This window comes from Peromyscus leucopus, chromosome 4 (assembly GCF_004664715.2).
Source record: "Peromyscus leucopus breed LL Stock chromosome 4, UCI_PerLeu_2.1, whole genome shotgun sequence".
Classification (NCBI taxonomy): domain Eukaryota; kingdom Metazoa; phylum Chordata; class Mammalia; order Rodentia; family Cricetidae; genus Peromyscus; species Peromyscus leucopus.
This window is the reverse complement of record NC_051066.1, coordinates 67321693-67341284: the sequence shown is the minus strand read 5'-3', so window position 1 is coordinate 67341284 and position 19592 is coordinate 67321693. Positions and strand designations below refer to the sequence as shown.

General features: G+C 37.6%; 1 protein-coding gene across 4 annotated transcripts in view; it reads right to left on the bottom strand.

Annotated features, from left to right (window-relative positions):
• Ckap5 (cytoskeleton associated protein 5) overlaps positions 1-19592 on the bottom strand; it is a 113603-nt gene that overhangs the window by 24934 nt on the left and 69077 nt on the right. For all 4 annotated transcript variants that reach the window (XM_028878914.2, XM_028878918.2, XM_028878916.2 and 1 more), the window contains exons 19-28: positions 19006-19063; positions 18791-18916; positions 16620-16759; positions 15948-16122; positions 14802-14915; positions 12949-13077; positions 11913-12107; positions 11196-11331; positions 6804-6892; positions 4707-4832 (exon numbers count right to left, since the gene is read on the bottom strand). In XM_028878914.2, the coding sequence (XP_028734747.1) occupies positions 4707-4832; positions 6804-6892; positions 11196-11331; positions 11913-12107; positions 12949-13077; positions 14802-14915; positions 15948-16122; positions 16620-16759; positions 18791-18916; positions 19006-19063 (1288 nt within the window). The remainder of the gene's footprint in view (positions 1-4706; positions 4833-6803; positions 6893-11195; positions 11332-11912; positions 12108-12948; positions 13078-14801; positions 14916-15947; positions 16123-16619; positions 16760-18790; positions 18917-19005; positions 19064-19592) is intronic.

Here is a 19592-nt window from a genome sequence, read left to right as displayed (position 1 = left end):
TACTACGGTCCTGGCATGTTACTTTTTTTTTTTTTTTTTTTTAATTTCCTTTTCTTTTACTCTTTATTTTTGTGTATGGGTGTTTTGATCATATGTATATGTCTGTACACAATATTCATGCCTGGTGCCTCTGGAGGTCAGAAGAGGGCACTGGATTCCTTGGAGCTGGAGTTACAGACAATTGTGAGTGGCCATGTGGGTGCTGGGAATTGAATCCCAGTCTTCTGGATAAGCAGCCAGTGTTCTTAAGACTGAGTCATCTCTCCAGCTCCTTGTTGCTTACGTTTTGGAGACTGTGTGTTGCTCTTTAGACCAGGTTGGCCTCAAAGTAGAGTTCCTGATGCTTTAAGGCTTCCAAATACTGGGTTATAAGCATGTATCATCCTGCTTGGCTCTAAGATACTTTTTAGTTAAATAAGATTCATTTGTAATTAAATATGAATACAAAATACAGCCCAAGGTGTGATGTTTCTGGAAGCTTAATGATCCTGGAAATCTTACAAGAAAACAATTTTGAGCAAGTCTTTTTATTAATTAATTAATTAATTAATTATGTATACAGTGAGTGTTCTGTCTGCAGGCCAGAAGAGGAAGCCAGATCTCATTGTAGATGGTTGTGAGCCACCATGTGGTTGCTGGGAATTGAACTCAGGACCTCTGGAAGAACAGCCAGTGCTCTTAACCCCTGAGCCATCTCTCCAGCCCCTTGAGCAAGTCTTTTTTTTTTTTTTTTTTTTTTTTTTTTCGACATTTTCTTGTAGTTTGCGCTTTCTGAGCTCACTTTAGACCAGCTGCCTCGAACTCCAGAGATCCGCCTGCTCGCTCCCGATGCTGGATTAGCGTGCGCCACCGCCCCTGAGCAAGTCTTAATATTAAAAAAAAAAAAAAAATGTTGCTGAGCACTGTTTGCTTGTTTTTTAATTCCATCACTAGGAAAGCAGTGGCCAGCCTGGTCTGGTCTATTTTAGCCACTTCCAGGCCAGCCAGGACTACATAGTGAAACATGTCAATAATAATAATAATAAAATAATGATGATGATGATGAAGGGCTCTCTAACAGGCCCGAGCATGGTAAACATGGTACCAACAGGTTTTGCCCTTTACTCTTCTCTCTCCTTTTGCTAAAAACCATTAGGTTACCTTCCTAAAGCTAACCTCCAAGGTCCATTCCTTTATCTGGTCACTGGTTCACCCCTGAGACAAAACACCAAGGTCCAACAACCAGAATCCATTATTTGGCTAACCTGTGCAATCAGGACTTACCAACTCACCCTAGCAAAGACTCCCCCCTTTTTCTGCTTAAAACCCCACTCCTGCAAAATCACCCATTGCTGCTGCTGCTGCTTGCTGTCTGCCTCTGCCAGATCCAGAGGATCCAGAGGCAGCCTCCCCGACTGCTTGTCTCTCTGGGGTAAGAAATCTCCCATGTGCTGAGAACTTGGTGCCTGGCTGTGTTCTGTACCAACTCCAGGGGGACCAACCCCTTCAAATAATAAAAACAAACAAACAAACAAACAAATGCTATAATTGTGTGACATGACAGCATTGGCATTATTTTAACAGAGGAAAAAAATGTACCAAAATTAAAAAAAAAAACATACAAACCACTTAAGCAATTTAGTAGATATAATCGCTTATGAGACAAAGACCTGCATTCAAACGTTTTTTTTTTTTTAAACTTGATTTGATTATTTAAAATTACATGTATCTATATCTCTGTGTGGGTATATGTAGGTGTCCATGGAGGTAGAGACATCAGATACCACGGAGCTGGAATTACAGATGTTTGTCATTCACCTGACACAGTGCTGGATATCAAACTTGCGTCCTGTACAAGAGTAGTATGTGCTCTTAAACTATAAGCAATCTCTTCAGCCTCTGATACATGCTTATGACAGTAGTTTGCAATAAAAAGATTAGAAGTAATCAAAATATGTGTGTGCATGAGCAAATGTGTACATGTAAATGCATGCATATCGCGCCCCCCCCCCCCCCCCCCGCCAATAAATAAGTAATTTTTTTGTTTGTTTTTGAGACAGGATCTCTCTATGTAGACCTGATGGCTCTGGAACTCAAGATCTACCTGATGGGATTAAAGGATGAAGGAGTAGATAAGATCAAAATACATTGCATGAAATTTTCAGAGAACCAATATAAATAGACAGACAGACAGACAACAATTTTAAGAAGAAACCTGTTTAGGGCCAGCAAGATGACTTAGTGGGTAAATGTGCTTGCCTTCAGACCCAATGACTTGAATCTTTGGGACACATATGGTGGGAAGAAAGAAGTGACTCCTACATGCGTGGTGGCAAACAACTTTAATCTCAGCACTGAGGAGGCAGAGGCAGGTGGAACTCTGTAAGTTCAAGGCCAGCCTGGTCTACAGAGTCAGTTCCAGAACAGCCAGAGCTATACAGTGAGACCCTATCTCAAACAAAACAAAAAACAAAAAAAAGTGATTTTTAAAATTTTTTGCCATACTGGCTAGGTGTGGTGGTAGAAGGGCAGGTAGACAGATCTAGCTTGATGTACATAAATCAGTATGGTGGGAATCAATCTACCTCAAGACCCAGCCATACCACTCTTGGGCATATACCCAAGGAATGCTCAATCATACCACAACGACACACGCTCAACTATGTTCATAGCAGCACTATTTGTAATAGCCAGAACCTGGAAACAACCTAGATGCCTGTCAACTGAATGGATAAAGAAAATGTGGTACATATACACAATGGAGTACTACTCAGCAGAGAAAAACAATGACATCATGAAATTTGCAGGAAAATGGATGGAACTAGAAAATATCATCCTGAGTGAGGTAACCCAAACCCAGAAAGACAAACATGGTATGTACCCACTCATAAGTGGATACTAGATGTAAAGCAAAGAACAATCAGACTGCAAGCCACAGATCCAGGGAGGCTACCTAGCAGGGGGGACCCTAGGAAGACTGTGGCTTATAATAAGTTTTGGTTTTACTCAATTACTGGGCAAGCCTCAGTGAAACATTTCACTATTAGGATAAGAATTTACACTGTATCAAGCTGATAATAGAAAAAAAATAAATGAAAATAAATAAATAAATAAATAAATAAATAAATAAATTTTTGCCATGCTGGCTACGTGTGGTGGTAGAAGGCTGTAGACAGAGCTAGCTTGATGTACATAGCTAGTTCCAGGCCAATTAGGGTTACATAGTGAGAATCTGTCTGAAAATAAATAAAATGTCTACTAGGGCATTGTACATACTAGGTAAGTGCTTCATCACTCAACTCTATTTCTACCCCTCAAAAACAGCTGAATAAGCTATATATATGGTTGTTACCAAATCTGCATTTTGTACATTACAAAGATTAAAATAACAGTCCACTAGTATGTACAGTTGATGATAATCAATGAATACTAATTTTTTTATGTTTATCAAGTATTAAAAGACTACTAAATCACCTTTCTATTTAGAGGAGCAACAGTCTCTGTTCTTTAATTCTCTTTGAAGGAATTACTTCTTGCTGGGTGGTATTGGTGTACACCTTTACTCCCGATACTGGGGAGGCAGAGGAAGGCGGGTCTCTGTGAGTTTAAGGCCAGCTTGGTCTACATAGTGAGTACCAGAAAGCTAGTGGTACAGAGACACCTTGGGTAGAAAAAAAGAACAAAAACAAAGAAAGAAAAAAAACCCAAAAATAAAACATTATTAACAACAACAATAACAACAAAAAGAATTACTTTTCTTTTAAAGCAATCCTAAAGTAAGAATATGATAATTTATAAAGAAAATAATCAATCAATTATTAGCTGCAATTTGAATTTCAAACTAAACATTTTCTTGTTTTGTTTTGAGATAAGCTCTTGCTAAGTAACTTTAGGTCTTGAACTTTACAATCTTGCCGCTTCAGCCTCTCCAGTGTTGGGGTTATAGGCATGTGCTACCAAGCCCATATTGGGGGGTAAAAAAAACAAAACAAAACAAAAAAAACTACTTTTCTTTCCTTTTTCTTTTTTATAATTTATTTAACTTTATTTTATGTCATTGATGTGATGGTGTCAGATCCCTGGAACTGGAGTTACAGACTGTTGTGAGCTGCCATGTGGGTGCTGGGAATTGAACTCTGGTCCTCTGGAAGAGCAGCCTATCCAGTCGCCCCCCTTACCCTTTTTTTTTTTTTTTTTTTTTTTAATTTTACTGTTTTGTTTTTGGTTTTTTGAGGCAGGGTTTCTCTGTGTAGTTTTGGTGCCTTTCCTGGATCTCACTCTGTAGACCAGGCTAGCCTCGAACTCACTGAGATCCGACTGGCTCAGCCTCCCAAGTGCTGAGATTAAAGGTGTGCACCACCACCAACCTGCTTTTTTTTTTTAATTTTTAAAGATAGCATCTCACTATATACCCTGGCTGGCTTGCTATGTAGACCAGGCTAGCCTCAAACTCACAAAGGCTTTCATTTAAATTCATAAAGATCTGCCTATCTCTCCTTGGATTAAAAGTGTATTCCATCACTTCAAGCCAAACAATTTTTGTTCTTTTGTTTGTTTTGAGACAGGGTTTCTCTGTGTAGCCCTGGCTGTCCTCGAACTCACACAGTTCTGCCCACCTCTGTTTACCAAGTGCTGGGATTAAAGGCCTGTGCAATCACCACCCTGCCTGAAAACCTTTTTGATTATAAAAACAAGTAAAAACTCAAAGATTCTTATCACTTCCTTACCTTTAATCCTTTCTCATCTCTCATCCTTTGCTCCTTCCCATTTGGAACAACAATAAAAATAGGTCCCGACTTGTCGTCATCTTCCTTTAAGGTGGTTTTGCTTGGCACTTTCTTCCCTTGTGCACTCTACAACCAGAGTTAAGAGAGTGTCAGTTAGGTAGGCACTATGATGAAGACATGCTGCTGCCTATCAAATGAGCATCATTTTTTTATCTAGAAAATATTTTATATTATATTAAAACAAGAGCAGTGGGCACACATCCACACTTACAGAGTCATATTTGATTAAAAAAAAACAAAGAAACCCGAGAAACCACTCTCCTTTATATTCCAACATGACACAAGAGGAGTAGTCATCTTACATTACATTTTTCATGTAATATGCTTGTCAAAGAGACAAGAGTCCTGCTCTGTAGACCAGGCTGGTCTTCAACTTGCAATCCTCCCCCTCAGCCTTAGACCTTGATTACATATGTGTACTATACATGTTTTAAATTATATTATGTGAGTCTTTGTAAGTTATTGAGCTAGAAAGGTATATGCATTTGGAAAAATTGCTATTAACTCAAATTAGTCTGGGTCACAGACAATTTTTAGTTTTCTTCCTTGAAATCTTCAACACTTTTAGTTGTTTTTGTTTTTTGCTTGTTTGTTTTTCAAGAGAGGGTTTCTCTGTGTAGCCACGGGTGTCCTGAACTAGCTCTGTAGACCAGGCTGGCCTCAATCTCAGGGATCTGTCTGTCTCTGCCTCCTGAGTCCTGGGTACTACCACCACGTGGCTCTGCAATACTGTTTATATATTTCATACTAATGCCATTTGAATGAATGGCACTTGTATAGCTCACATCACTTAGTTAGGAAAGTTCTATTTTTCTCTATGTATCTTTCTTTAATGTATCTATCTCTACTATAGTGCTGAAACTAAGGTACTAAATCTGTTTCTGAAGAAAGTTGCTATAAATATTTTAAATACTTTGTTTTTTTCCCAGACAGGGCTTCTCCATGTAGCTTTGGAGCCTGTCCTGGAACTACCTCTGCAGACTAGGCTGGCCTTAAACTCAGAGATCCACCTGACTCTGCCTCCCAAGTGCTGGGATTAAAGGTGTGCGCCACCACTGCCTGGCTTAGTTTTCAAATATAATGACTAAAATATTTTTCTCAGATAAAAGAAAAATGATGAACATTACATGTGCTTAAAGTAAAATTTGAATCTTATTATTGAAATTATTGTAAATACAGCAAAACTTAATTTTTCTAGTTGCCCCGATTTTCTTTCTATACACTGACATTGTTCAGTCAAAAAAGAAAAAAAGAAAGAGATCATTTTTGTGAAAGGGCTTTGTAAGCTTTTTAAAAAATTACAGAATTTGGGGCTGGAGAGATGGCTCAGCAGTTAAGAGCACTGGATGCTCTTCCAGAAAACCCACGTTCAATTTTCAGGACCCACATGGCAGCTCAAAACTGTTTGTAACTCCAGATCCAGGATTTCTGATATCCTCATAGAGACATACATGTAAGCAAAACAGTAATACATTAAAAAAAAAAAAAAATCATGTAAGCCCTGCATGGTAGAACATGAGAGAAGGTAATTATCTTCAAATACAGATCACCCTAAAGTCCTGATTCTTCCCAGAGCTGCCAGACATGGTTTTTCTCCTTTATTTTTGAGACAAGATCTTGCCATGTAGACCAGACTAGCCCCAAACTCAGAGATCTGACTACCTCTACCTCCCTAGTGCTAGGATTAAATGTGTGTGCTACCTATGCCAGACTCCTTTTCACTAGTTCAAATATTCAGAGATCTCCATGACAGCATGTTGTGGGAACAGAATAACTGTTTTGAGATCTGATTAATAACAAGCCATGACCTCAAGACACAGAAGTACAGAGTTTCTCTAGCTATAAGTCCTAAGTTTTATGTCAAGTATAGCAAAAAATGAAACTAATCAAACAAGACACAGAAACTTCTATAAATACTTAAATTTCATATTATGAGTAGTGATGTTCTTTCATATATACTATGACCTTTGCTAACTGAGTGACTCAGTGTGTAAAACCAAGACAAAAGAACTATGTAAGTATGCAGAGTAAACACACCTTTGCTTTGGAAGAAACTCCTGGAGCTTTAGCCTTTTTCAGATCAGGCTTAGCTTCTAGGGTGCTGGAAACAGAATCTTCAACAGGTGCTTTGAGGGGGAAGAAAGCATATACTATGTTAAATTAATATCACTTATCCTGGATACATTAGACACATAATAATAATAAATAAACCCAACTCTGCAGTCTTAAATGTATCAATATATAAGGCACTTAAAGATTTTTCCCCCTAGTCCTTTTTTTCTTCAAGTGTCTCTTTAATGGTTAGGCAGAGTGGCACGTGCCTGTTATTCTAGTACTTGGGAGGGAGAGCCAGGGAGACTGCTGCAAGTTTGAGGATATGATCTACACAGTGAGAGGAAGTGAAGGGATCAAAACTAAGGTTATTGGGGAAAAAACAAAGAAACTTGCTATTGTGTAAACTAATTAAGAAATTAAAAACAAAAGCAAACAATAACAGAAGTCTGAGGTACTTTATTCGGGTGAGTAAAGTTATTCCTGTAAGCCATGGTTATTAACCTAAAACAAAACAAACAAGCGACTGCCATTTGCCTTGCTTGCCCCTAAGAGCCAGATTAGATGGTAAGACCTTATGGCTGAAAACACTGTACTATTCAGATGCAAGACAGAAAGAAATCCCGCTGGCAGCGATGAGCTGGAAGCTTCCTCCCTGTTTGACTAGCATTCACAGTGCTAGACACTACTAAGCAAATAGCTGGGTTAGCAAAATTACCAACAGTCTTACTCAGCTGTGGACCCTGTGTGCTACATGACCCATTGGCCTGGCAAGATGTGGCGCAACTGTCATAGGGCTGTGATGGTTTATCTTGGCTGTCAATTTGACTATATCTGGAATCAACTAAATCTTAGCAGCTAGGCATGCCAGCAAAGGATTTTTTGAGGGGTTAAACCTAAGTGTGAGGCACACCTTCTGGCAACAGCCCATATAAAAAGGACATGGAAGAAGGAAGCTTTCTTTTGCTTTTTACCTACTTGTCCTCACTCTCTCGGAAAAGTTCATCTATCTTGTTGCTGAGAAATTTCTTTGCTGGTATTAGAACCTACTTCTTTGGCATTTTAATGTAGACTGAAGACAGGTAGCTCTCTAGGAATCCTCTTGGACTCCAGCACCAGATTGGGACTGATAAAACAAAGTCTCTTAGACTGACTACTACCAGATTTTTGGCTTTTCCATTGTTAGACTACCTGGACCACACCCTGTAAATTCACTCTAATAAATCAAGTATATATGTTTATATGTACATATATAAATCAAGTATATATGTATATATTTATATTATGTATTAAATATTCATAGATTTCATTCTATCAGTTTTATTCCTTTAGAAAGACCTGACAAATAACATGGGCTAGCCAACCCCTCTCCATAGCAAGAAATTCATGCTTGGTACTGTAAATTTGGTCAAAAGCCTGTAGCTGTAGAGGTCATAGGCTCTATTGAGAAGCTATAATTGCTTTAATAAATGAACATGTTGTATATATCAAATTGCCTTCTAAATATTTACATTTTTGCAGTGACCAGTGGTATACCACAAAAATTCACAGCTGGTCAAAGTGTTGGTAATGACTACTGACTGCTCAGTCCGAAAAGGGAATCTCTATGACCACTCCAAAACCCCCTTCCCAGAGGCTCAGGAAAAATTGAGGAAATGGGAATGGAAAAATGTAAGAGGTAGAAGAAATGGGAGTGTTGTGGAATTCTGTTTCCTGGGCATGACCTGGCCACTGTGCTTGTGAACTCATAGTAGCTATATAACCTGCACAAGATCTTTATAAAGCAGGCAGATCTCTGAGTTCAAGGCCAGCCTCCTCTATAGCAAGAACCTATTTTAAATAAAAAAAAACAAAACACCATTAAAAAAGAAAACAAAAAGACCCATCAACATTATATCATGGATGAGAAATGAGCTCACAAGGCACACTCCTTCCCTGAGGCTTTACAGTTAAAAGTTGCTATTGGGGGAGGGGCTTACAAGGCCTCACCCTTTTATGAGGATCTATTGGCAGTTAGTGGTTGGTTGTGGAGTAGGTGTTGACTGATGGATTGAATGATTGAGATTTTTCTCCAGTGGTGTCACCACTGGTAAGCTGTCCATGCTTCTGTTTACAATTAAACTCATTTTGCAAGAAGAAGAAAAAAAAAAAAATCAAGAAAATGTAAAAGTAGGAGGACTATTTGGGAAGAGAAAGATTATGGGGAATTGAAGGTAGACAAGAGAGAGCAATAAAGGATGATGAAAATACATTATATACCTGTGTGAAAATATAGTAAGTAAACTCACTATGTAGAATTAAAATGCTAATAAAAATAAAAGGAGCCGGGCGGTGGTGGCGCACGCCTTTAATCCCAGCACTCGGGAGGCAGAGGCAGGCGGATCTCTGTGAGTTCGAGCCAGCCTGGCTACAAGTGAGCTCCAGAAAGGCGCAAACTAACAAGAAAACCGTCTCGAAAAACAAAAAAAAAAAAAAAAAAAAAAAAAAAAAAAAACAAATAAAAATAAAAGGAAGTGATATATTTTAAAAAAGACTCTGAAGGGGCTGGAGAGATTGCTCAGTGGTTAAGAACATTGACTGCTCTTTCAGAGAACCCAGGTTCAATTCTCAGCACCCACATGGCAGCTCACAACTGTCTTTAACTCTTGTTCCAGGGATGTGGCACCCTCACACATACATACATGTAAGCAAAACATCAATGCACATAAAGTAAAAATAAATAAATCATTAAAAAAAAAAAAGACTGTGAAACTGGAAGACCTCAAATAAACACTAAATAATACGCTCTATTATACCAATTTAAACTGGTTTACAAAACAAGAATTCAAATATATATGTATACTTGTGTGTTTATCTTTTACATGATTTTCCTTGTTCTAAAGTTTGCTCTACCCTTTCTATTTCCAAAGAAGACAAGAATCTAATTTATTTAGCAATATTCTCTTTGTATCCTAATGTGCAGGTCAGAGTTTCAATTTACACTTTTTTTTCATAAATATCCCACAATTGGTCATACGGCAACAAATAAAACATGGAATTGTATAGTAGTGGCTATTTTCTTTTCACATCAGAAAAAAAATTCTGTGTGTAGTGGCACACACCTTTAGTCCCAGTACTGAGGAGGCAGAGGTAGATGGATCTTAGTTCTAGGTCAGCCTGATTTTGGAAAAAAATTTTTTTAAAAGCATGTTACCAAAGTAATTAAACAAGTCTGCCTCTAGCTTGACACTATTTAAACTGTAATTTTGAAGACTACATTCTAAATAACACACAATACTTTTTTTTGAGATTAATACTTCTTTAAATGAAGGAACTGTCATCACTGAAATTATCTTTTTTTAAATCTTCCTTTAAATTTTTATTTATTTATTTATTTAATTTATTTTGCAATTATCTTCTAAACAAGATTCCAATAAACGTTAAACCTGAATATACACTTGGGATACAAGTTTTGCATAATGTAAAATTTCTGACTTCATAGCATCAGCAAGTTCTATTCCACTAAGCAGAAGAAAATTATTTTGCTAAAGCAAGAAATCTAGAAATCAAGTGGTTACAGGTTATATTATTATTATTATTATTATTATTATTATTTTTTTTTTTTTGGTTTTTCAAGACATGGTTTCTCTGTGTAATCCTGGCTGTCCTGGAACTTGCTCTGTAGACCACACTGGCTTTGAACTCACATAGATCTGCCTGCCTCTGCCTCTCAAGTACTGGGATTAAACGTATATGTCACCATTAACCAGCTATGTTACTGACTTTTAATATCAGGATTATTATTCCAAGCACTCAGGAGGCAGAGTTTAGAGCCAGCCTGGTCTACAGATCAAGTTTCAGGACAGCCAAAGCTACACAGAGAAACTCGGTCTTAAAAAAATAAAACCAACCAACCGACCAAACAAACAAACAAACAAAAAATCAGGATTCTAAGATCATTTTTGATTCAGGATATAGATCAATGGTTGAGTGAGAGTATAGCATGAGCCCTAGGTTCAATCCCTGACAGTGAAGTGCCCTGCAATCACGTGTGACTAAGCAGAATTTCAAGCTGATTCAAGTACTGGCTATATGACCTTGTGAAAATCACTAACCTCCCCAGTTTTCTGCTGTTAAAGTAGATTAAGCTAGATGTTCCCAATTCCTGACTAGAATGTCCAATGACAGAAAATAGCTGTGGAGTAATTCTTGAGAGCAGTATTTGAACTACTATACCAAAATGTCTTTATGGCATAGAAAATAATCATCACACCTTTAGCACAGATTCTCACATAAGTACTTGAGAAACATCTGGAGAAAGAGGTGAGGAAAGGAAATGCAAAGATTAACAGGCTACCTGTGTTTTGATTTCCTTCAAGTCATTTTCAAAGTTTTTACCTGGTGTAGGCTGGAATTTGGTTGGAGCCGACCCTCCCACTGGTTTGGACATTGTCTTAGCAGGTGCAGCAGGCTTGGATGGCATGTTAGCTTTGGCCTTTTCTAGCATGGACAGTACTTGATCTTTAGAAGTTGGCTAGAAAGACAAAGCAAAACAAAGTTGAAATGACGATGCATTCATACTGAGATTACTTACAGGTCTATTGCCAAATAATCGGCTGAGCTCCTGCTTCTAATTTACCAATGAAGTAAAGGAGTCAGCATAAAGCATAAAAGCAGCACACATTATGAAGTCACATTTGAGGAACTACCATTCTAGAAGGTAATAATTTGCACTCCTGTAAGTCACCAGACTCTTCAGAGCTACACTGCTAGAAATTTTGTTTTTGCTCTCACTAGAATTTCAGATTGAAGCTGAGCAGTGGTGGCGCATGCCTTTAATCCAAGCACTCTGGAGGCAGAGACAGGCAGAGATCTCTGTGAGTTTGAGGCCAGCTCGGTCTACAAACAGAAATCCAGGACAGCCAGGGCTACACAGAGAAACCCTATCTTGAAACAAACCAAAAAAGAAAAAAAAAAAAAAAAAAAAAAAAAAAAAAAAAAAAAAGAATTTCAGATTGAGTCCCATGGTAGGTGATATGATCTTCTGGTTATTTAAATTAATGTTTAATATTTTCCTAATAGCTTTTTAACACTGTTAGCCACAAGAACTAGTACCTTTAGTTTCCCAGTAGCCTTGGCCATTTTTTCATATCCTAAATGCATCATAAAGAATGGCAAAGCATCTTGGGCCTTCTTTCGTACATCTCCATTTCGATCTTCCAGACAAGAGTACAGATGAGGAACACAGAGGATAAGGTCTGTTGGAGTGGAACGAAGGGTAGGTAGTTTCTCAGCCAGCCAGCCCAGAAGCTGCCAAAAGACAAAAAAAAAAACCTAGTCAAACATTGTAAGTGAATAATTACTATTATTGTCAGGCTTAATGATTTTTTATTAGTTTCAGACACTGAATTATTTTTTCTTCAGTATTAGGGATAGAACAAGCCTTTAATCTTAGCACTTAGGAGGCAGGAGCTGGTGGATCTCTGTTGAGTTTGAGGTCAGCCTGGCCTACACATCTAGCTCCAGGACAGCCAAGACTACAAAGACAGATCCAATCACAATTCCCACCTCCTGGGGAGAAAAAAAAAAAAAGATGGGAGAGTGACTGCTGGCCTCCACATGTGCACATACATACAAGGAAAATAAATTAAAAAACAAAACAAACACAGAATGCTCTAGGAATTTGTTATCGCCTTTATTTATTTTGATAATAAGTTTATGCTTCAGGGTTTTTTTTTGTTTGTTTGTTTTTTCTGGAGACAGGTTCTCATACAGTAGTCCATGTTAGTCTGGAATTCATTATGTAGAACAATCTGGCCTCAAATCTGTGCTGATCACCTTGCCTTAGCCTCTTAAGTACCAGGACTACAGGAGTAACCCACCATTCTTGGCTTTAAAATAAAGTTTGTTAAACTGGGCATGGTGGCACATAACTTTAATACCAGAAGGGCAGAGGCAGGCAGAACTCTTGAGTTCAAGGCTAGACTGGTCTACATAGTTCCAGGACAGCCAGGGCTACATAGAGAGACCCTGTCTTAAACTCCCCGCTCCCCCAAAACAGGTTTAACCATGAATACACAGTTATTGTGGAGACCATCTAAGGAGGTAAAAGGTATGAGTAAAATACTTATGGTTTACTTATCGTACTAACCTCTTGCCTCAAGAAGGGATTTTCTTTTTTGAGTTCTTCAGAAAGATCTTCTCCCTCCAGCCATTCCTTCATGCCAGTCTGTTCTGCCCAGGCATTCACAGTTGCTAGGGCAGCAGCTCGAACATTGTTCTGAAGTGAGAACAGAATTGACAAAAAATAACAAGTATAGTTTGGAAAGAGGACTGAACAATGTTTTCTAAGGTCCCATCATGTACATACTTGAACCATCTTCTTTGAAACAGAAACTAGTGCTGTGGTTGTACTGAAGACTTCGGAAATATAAAACACAAAATTGGAAGAAAAGCATCCTACATTCTGTTAGGCAGAATAATAATCTGAGCAAAAAAGTTTTTTTTCTTTTTGGTTTTCTGAGACAGGGGTTGTTCTGTGTAGCTTTGGCTGTCCTGGAACTCACTCTGTAGACCAGGCCTGCCTCTGCCACCAGGGTGCTGGGATTAAAGGCATGCGCCGACACCACCCAGCTAAGCTGGGCAAATAATATTATGGAAGAATAATAAGCCTATTTTGCTTCCTGAATCTATGGGAGTTATTACATCCTATCTGCTAAAGAATGGAATTCTATGTAAGAGACTTCAAATTGTTAAGAATTAGGCTAACAAGCTCTGCCGTGTTGGCGCATCCCTTTAATCCCAGCACTCAGGAGGAAGAGCCAGGCGGATGCCTGTGAGTTCAAGGCCAGTCTGATCTACAGAGGAGATACAGGACAGGCACCAAAACTATGGAAAGAAACCCTGTCTTGAAAAAGTCAAAAGAAAAAAAAATTAATAACAATTTGAATATTTATGTTTTAATATTGACTTGCAATCATAGAATAGATTTACAAACTGAAAAAAAAAAAAAATCCAATTTCTCTGCCGGGCCGTGGTGGCGCACGCCTTTAATCCCAGCACTCTGGGAGGCAGAGCCAGGCAGATCTCTGTGAGTTCAAGGCCAGCCTGGGCTACCAAGTAAGTCCCAGGAAAGGCGCAAAGCTACACAGAGAAACCCTGTCTCGAAAAACAAACAAAAAACAAAAATATATATATCCAATTTCTCAAATTAAATGAATTACACAAAAGTAAAGGGACATTAAAATATTTATCCTAGGGTTAAAAAAAAAACCCCAAAACATAAAACCACTTGCAGCCTTCAACGATTCTAATACTGTGGAATTATAACCAGCTTACTGTAGTACTAGAAAGTACATACTGTAGTAGTTCAGGGGTAGGAAGGACATAGAAAATTACTTCAAGATCCAAAATTCAAATACTTATTCATTATATCAAAACTTTAAGCCAGGTGTGGTGGTACACACCTTTAATCCAGCACTTGGGAAACAGAGGCAGGGAACTCTGAGTTTGAGGTGAACTTGGTCTACATAGAGAGTTCTAGGACAGCCAGTAATACATAAAGAGACCCTGTCTCAAGAACAAAAATACAAAATAAAACAAAAATACCCCAAACAAAACCTTAATGATGTCATAATCATAAATAGCAATCATATATTGAATGTATACTATATAAAACAGGCATGTCACAATGTATTTTAATAAAACTGTTTCAACTAATTAATCAAACATCAATTACTAAAATGTATTTCAATTCTACAGGAAAGAAATTTCATAAAAAACTAAACCTAAAGGACATAACTATTTAAGGATCACAAACCCAAATAATGATACATCTTGTCATCACATAAACTCTGCCTGGAAGGTAAGCATGTTTACTGTTTTTCTTCTAATATTATCATCTTTTTAAATTTTTAAGCAATTACATGTCCTCTAAATGAGAGAATTATCTCAAGAATGTAGCTGGCTTATTACAGAATGGAAGGATGACAGAAAGAGATTTACCTTGCTATCACCAAGGACAGTAATGACAGGGATGCCTAAGTTCTTTACGTGCTGCTTGATGTTCGGGCCCATGGCTACTGCCAGCTGCTGAAGGATAGTCAATGTCTGCTGCACCTGAAGTACAAAGAGCCAACACAGGTTCAAACTGTAATCAAACTTACTTAAAGTTTTACAAATGCTGTGATGTGATCAATATTACAGGCTTCTGGACTACTTATTGTAACACAAATCTAACTGGTTTATGAGTAATTTTTTAGCCTCTTATTGGGCATCGCACTTGTATGCACAAATGTACACTCAAAACACATATACACATAAATTTTTTTTTTTTAAATAGAGTCTCACTATGTAACCCTGGCTAGCCAGGGTAGCCTGGAACTCAGAGATCTACCTGTGTCTGTCTCTTGAGTGCTGGGACTAAAGGAATGCTCTATCATGCTTGGCAAAAAATTAAAATTTCAGAAAACTACAGTACTAGAATTTTATTCTAGTTTAAAAGATATTGAAATAAAAAAAAAACAAAATTGAAAATATAGAAATTAGGGCAAACAAGATGGAATGGTGGGTAAAGGTACTTGCCATCAAGGCTGACAATCTGAGTTCAGTCTCAGAGCCTTGGTGTCATGGAAGGAGAGAACCGATACCTGCAAGCTGTTCTCTGACCTTTATATATATATCCTCTTTCATCCAAATAAACACAAATAAATGCTTTTTTAAAAAAATTAGAAATTAAACAAATCATGGTGATGCATGTCTATCATCCCAGTACTGGGAAGGCATGATACAGGAGAATTGCTTGGTTTGAGAGTAGCTTGGGAGACACAGTGAGTTCAAGGCCAGCCTGGACTACATAGTGGATCTCGATCTTAAAATATAAACAAAAAAATGTGTGACTAGGCATACTTACATATATTAAAACTAAAATATTTCCATACAAAGGTATTTAGTATTGGACTCTAATATTTAAGAGAATATAATTAGTAAATTTGTATATCTTGAGACACATTTAAGAAATACAAGGAATCTTTTTGTAGATCAAAGCAAATAACATGACCACTCATATTTGCTAGTAAAAGCCACAATGAAAATTAACCTTCTATAGCAGTAGGGGAGGGGAAGAAAGAGAAAGGCACATGGTCCACGTACCAAGATTTTATTTGAATCATTGAGTCGACCCTTCAAGGCAGTTGGAAGTTCACCTATATTTGGTTGGATAAATTTTGCTTCATTGATAATACCTGCCACTTCATCTAGGCCTTCTTTCCTGATCTTCCAATTCTTGTCACCAATTTTAGACACCAACTCTGAAGTAATTTTGTCACTGAAAAACAGAAGGCATAATTTTAATTCTAGACTCCTAAAAGATAATGTCACCAAACCTCCCTTTACAAATTAAAAAAAGGTTAAGATTTTAGTATGATGAATCTGGATATACTAGTGCCCTAGTACAATATTAGTTATTAAGAAGCTAAGGCAGGAAAACAGTGGGGTCAAGGTCAGCCTCTTATACAGTGAAACCTTGTCTTAAAAAAAAAAAAAAAAAAAAAAAAAGCCAAAACAAAGTAAAACAACAAACTGGTGGCACACACTTACACGGTTTTAATCCCAGCACTCTGGAGGCAAAGGAGGATATCTTTTGAGTTCGAGGCCAGCCTGGTCTACCTAGTGAGTTTACATATGAGGTCTACATAAGAGAGCTAGACAGCAAGACCCTGTCTTGAAAACAAAAAACAATAAAGAACAAACAAACAAACAAAAACCTGAACCGAAACACCAAAACAGTATAAAGAATAAAATAATTTCTTAGGGTAAACCTACCTGATCTCTATCCTTGGCAAAAGATCAACAACATCATTGCCCCCATCATCTGGTTCTTCTCCTTCTTCTCCTTCATCTGTACCACTTGTGCTGTGCTTGGAAATTCCTCTGGTTGGAGTGGGTGGGCTTTGTCCCTGCATCTACACACAAATGAATAAAACCAATGAACTTGAAGAAGAATGACAGCAAATAGACTAGAGAAGGTGCCTATGTCAAATCTTCTTATTCTCAGGCTGAAGAGACGGCTCAGCAGCTAAGAGCACTGGCTGCTCTTCCAGAAATCCTGATTTCAATTCCCAGCAACCACATGGCAGCTCATAACTGTCTACAGTGGGATCTGATATCTTGTTCTAGAATAAAGGCATATATGCAGAGAGAGTACTCATATACATAAAATAAATAAATAAAATCTTTAAGAAAAGTTTTCATTCTTTCATACTACTTGTTTTTGTTTTATGGCTATGCTGGGGCTAGAATCCAGGACCTTATGAATGCTAGTAACTGTTCAACCAATGAACTTCATTCCTAACTCATAAAATATTTATATACAGTATTGCAAAACATACTTTGCTAGCTAGATTCTAATTTTGAGACAAAATAGCTAATTATTTTTATGGAAAACTATTAGAACTTGACTTCTCAATCACTAAGTTGTCTTTTGACTTGTATCTCCTAAAACAAAAGAAAGTAAGTTGTGAACACTTAGCATATTCAGTCAGAAAGCTACTCAAGAAAACCTAGGTTATTTGTTTTTTTTTTGTTGTTGTTGTTGTTGCATTTTTAATTAAAAAAAGAATATATTAAAGTTGCATTTTGGTCAAATGTGATAGTGTATGCCTATAATCCCAGCATTCAAGAGACAGAGTCAGGAGGGCTACTACAAATTTGAGGCCAGCCTAGTCTATACAGCAATTTCCAGACCAACTAGGGCTACCCTATTTTTTTTAAATTTAATGTGTTTTTAAAAATAGGTAGCAGAATTAATGCACTACTGTTTTTACCAAAGCTCTAGGTAGCAGAACTACAATGTCTGACATTGCCAATGTATAGAAAGAAAAAAAAAAACACTCATTCTAAACCATAATCACTCAGTTTTTCTTCCTCACAAAGTCAATTTCAATTTCTTATGAATTCTCCCAGGAATACTTTATGTACATAAAACCAAACACATATGTGCTCTTTATTGCAAAGGTTTAAAAATTTAGTCATTCTGCCTTTATTTTTTTTTAAAGAGTTATCTTTAATTATATGTATGTGTCTTTGTGGTGTGCACACACGAATGCAGGTACTTACAGGGACCAGAAGGCAATGAATATCCTTGAGCTAGAGTTACAGGTAGTTGTGAGTCATCCAAGATGAGTGCTGTTAAGAAATTAACTTGGGGGCAGTGGTGGTGCCCGCCTTTAATCCCAGCACTCAGGAGGCAGAGGCAGGTGGATCTCTGTGAGTTCGAGGTCAGCCTGGGCTACAGAGTGAGTTCCAGGACAGGCTCCAAAGCTACACAGAGAAACCCTGTCTAGAGAGAGAAAAAAAAAAAAGAAAAAGAAAAAGAAAAAGAAAAACAAAAACAAAAAAAAACACAAACAAACAAAAAATGCTGGGCGTTGGTGGTGCACGCCTTTAATCCCAGCACTTGGGAGGCAGAGCCAGGTAGATCTCTGTGAGTTCGAGGCCAGCCTGGTCTATAGACAGAGATCCAGGACAGGCACCAAAACTACACAGAGAAAATCTGTCTCGAAAAACAAAACAAAAAAAACAACAACAAAAATCAAAACAAACAAGAAACAAACAAAACAAACAAAAACCAACAACAAAAAAAAGAAATTAACTTGGGTTCTCTGGTAGAGCTGTTAGCTAGTAGTTATCTCTTTAGGCTCTGTTTTGTTCCCCCCATCCCCCCATACAAGGTTTCTCTGCATGTAGTAGCTCTTGCTGTTCTGGAACTTAGGTTCTATTTTTGTTGTTTTTTAGATAGTCTTACTCTGCAGCCTAAGCTTCTCTTGAATGTTATTGTAGCCTAGGCTGACTCTGAAATAATTCATGGTCTTCCATGCTCAGAGTACTGGAATTACATGTGTATGCATGCCATTAAACTTTGTTAAAAATTTAGTCTTAAGTAATGTGACATTCTCAAGACCACCCATAGATTGTACCATTTTTAGAAACTTTACCTTTTCAAACTCTGCATCTATCTGGGATAGAAGGGCAGGCTTCTCATCCTCAAAGAACATTCTCAAAGAAGGACCAACATATAGATACATCACGCCAAGCAAGGTAATGGCAGAAGTCCTCACAGCCTACCAGAGAAAACAGTAAGAACTTTCCAAATCAGTGCAGAGCCATAAAAGTGGCTATAATGCTTCTACACATGCTGGAGTGTACTCACTGGATTTGTTGCAGCAAGAGCAGTCTTCACATTGCTAATGAAAGCTTTGACATTCAACCTAGGGAAAAAAAAAAAAACAAAGTATTTAGAACTAATAATAAATGAAATCTTTGAAATATTCGAGAATTTATAAAACCAGACTTAAGGATTGACTCCCACTGGAAGAGTCCTCAGGTATTCTCTTTCCTAAATTTACAGTGAGCTTTAAATACTAACTAAAGTTTTTCCTTGCATCTTTATGTGGGTTCCAAGAACTGAACTAAAGCCACCAGGACTTACCTGCTAAACCATCTTATACTGGTACCCTACATCCAGTATTAAACTTTCTCCAGAACTCTAGATTACATAAACATATGCCTCTGTCACATTTCAATTTCTATGTCTAGCAGACATCCTACATATACACCAACTCCCAAACTTGTGCCTTCCAGTCTTCTGTAACTCATTTCTGACCCATATTTATTCTTCCAGCTCTTCAGGCCATCCTTGACTCCAGAATCATTCTGATTCAATATCCTACACAGTTCTACTTTCAAAATATATTCTAAGTATAGTACTTCCACTTCTATAATCTATATGCAAACAAC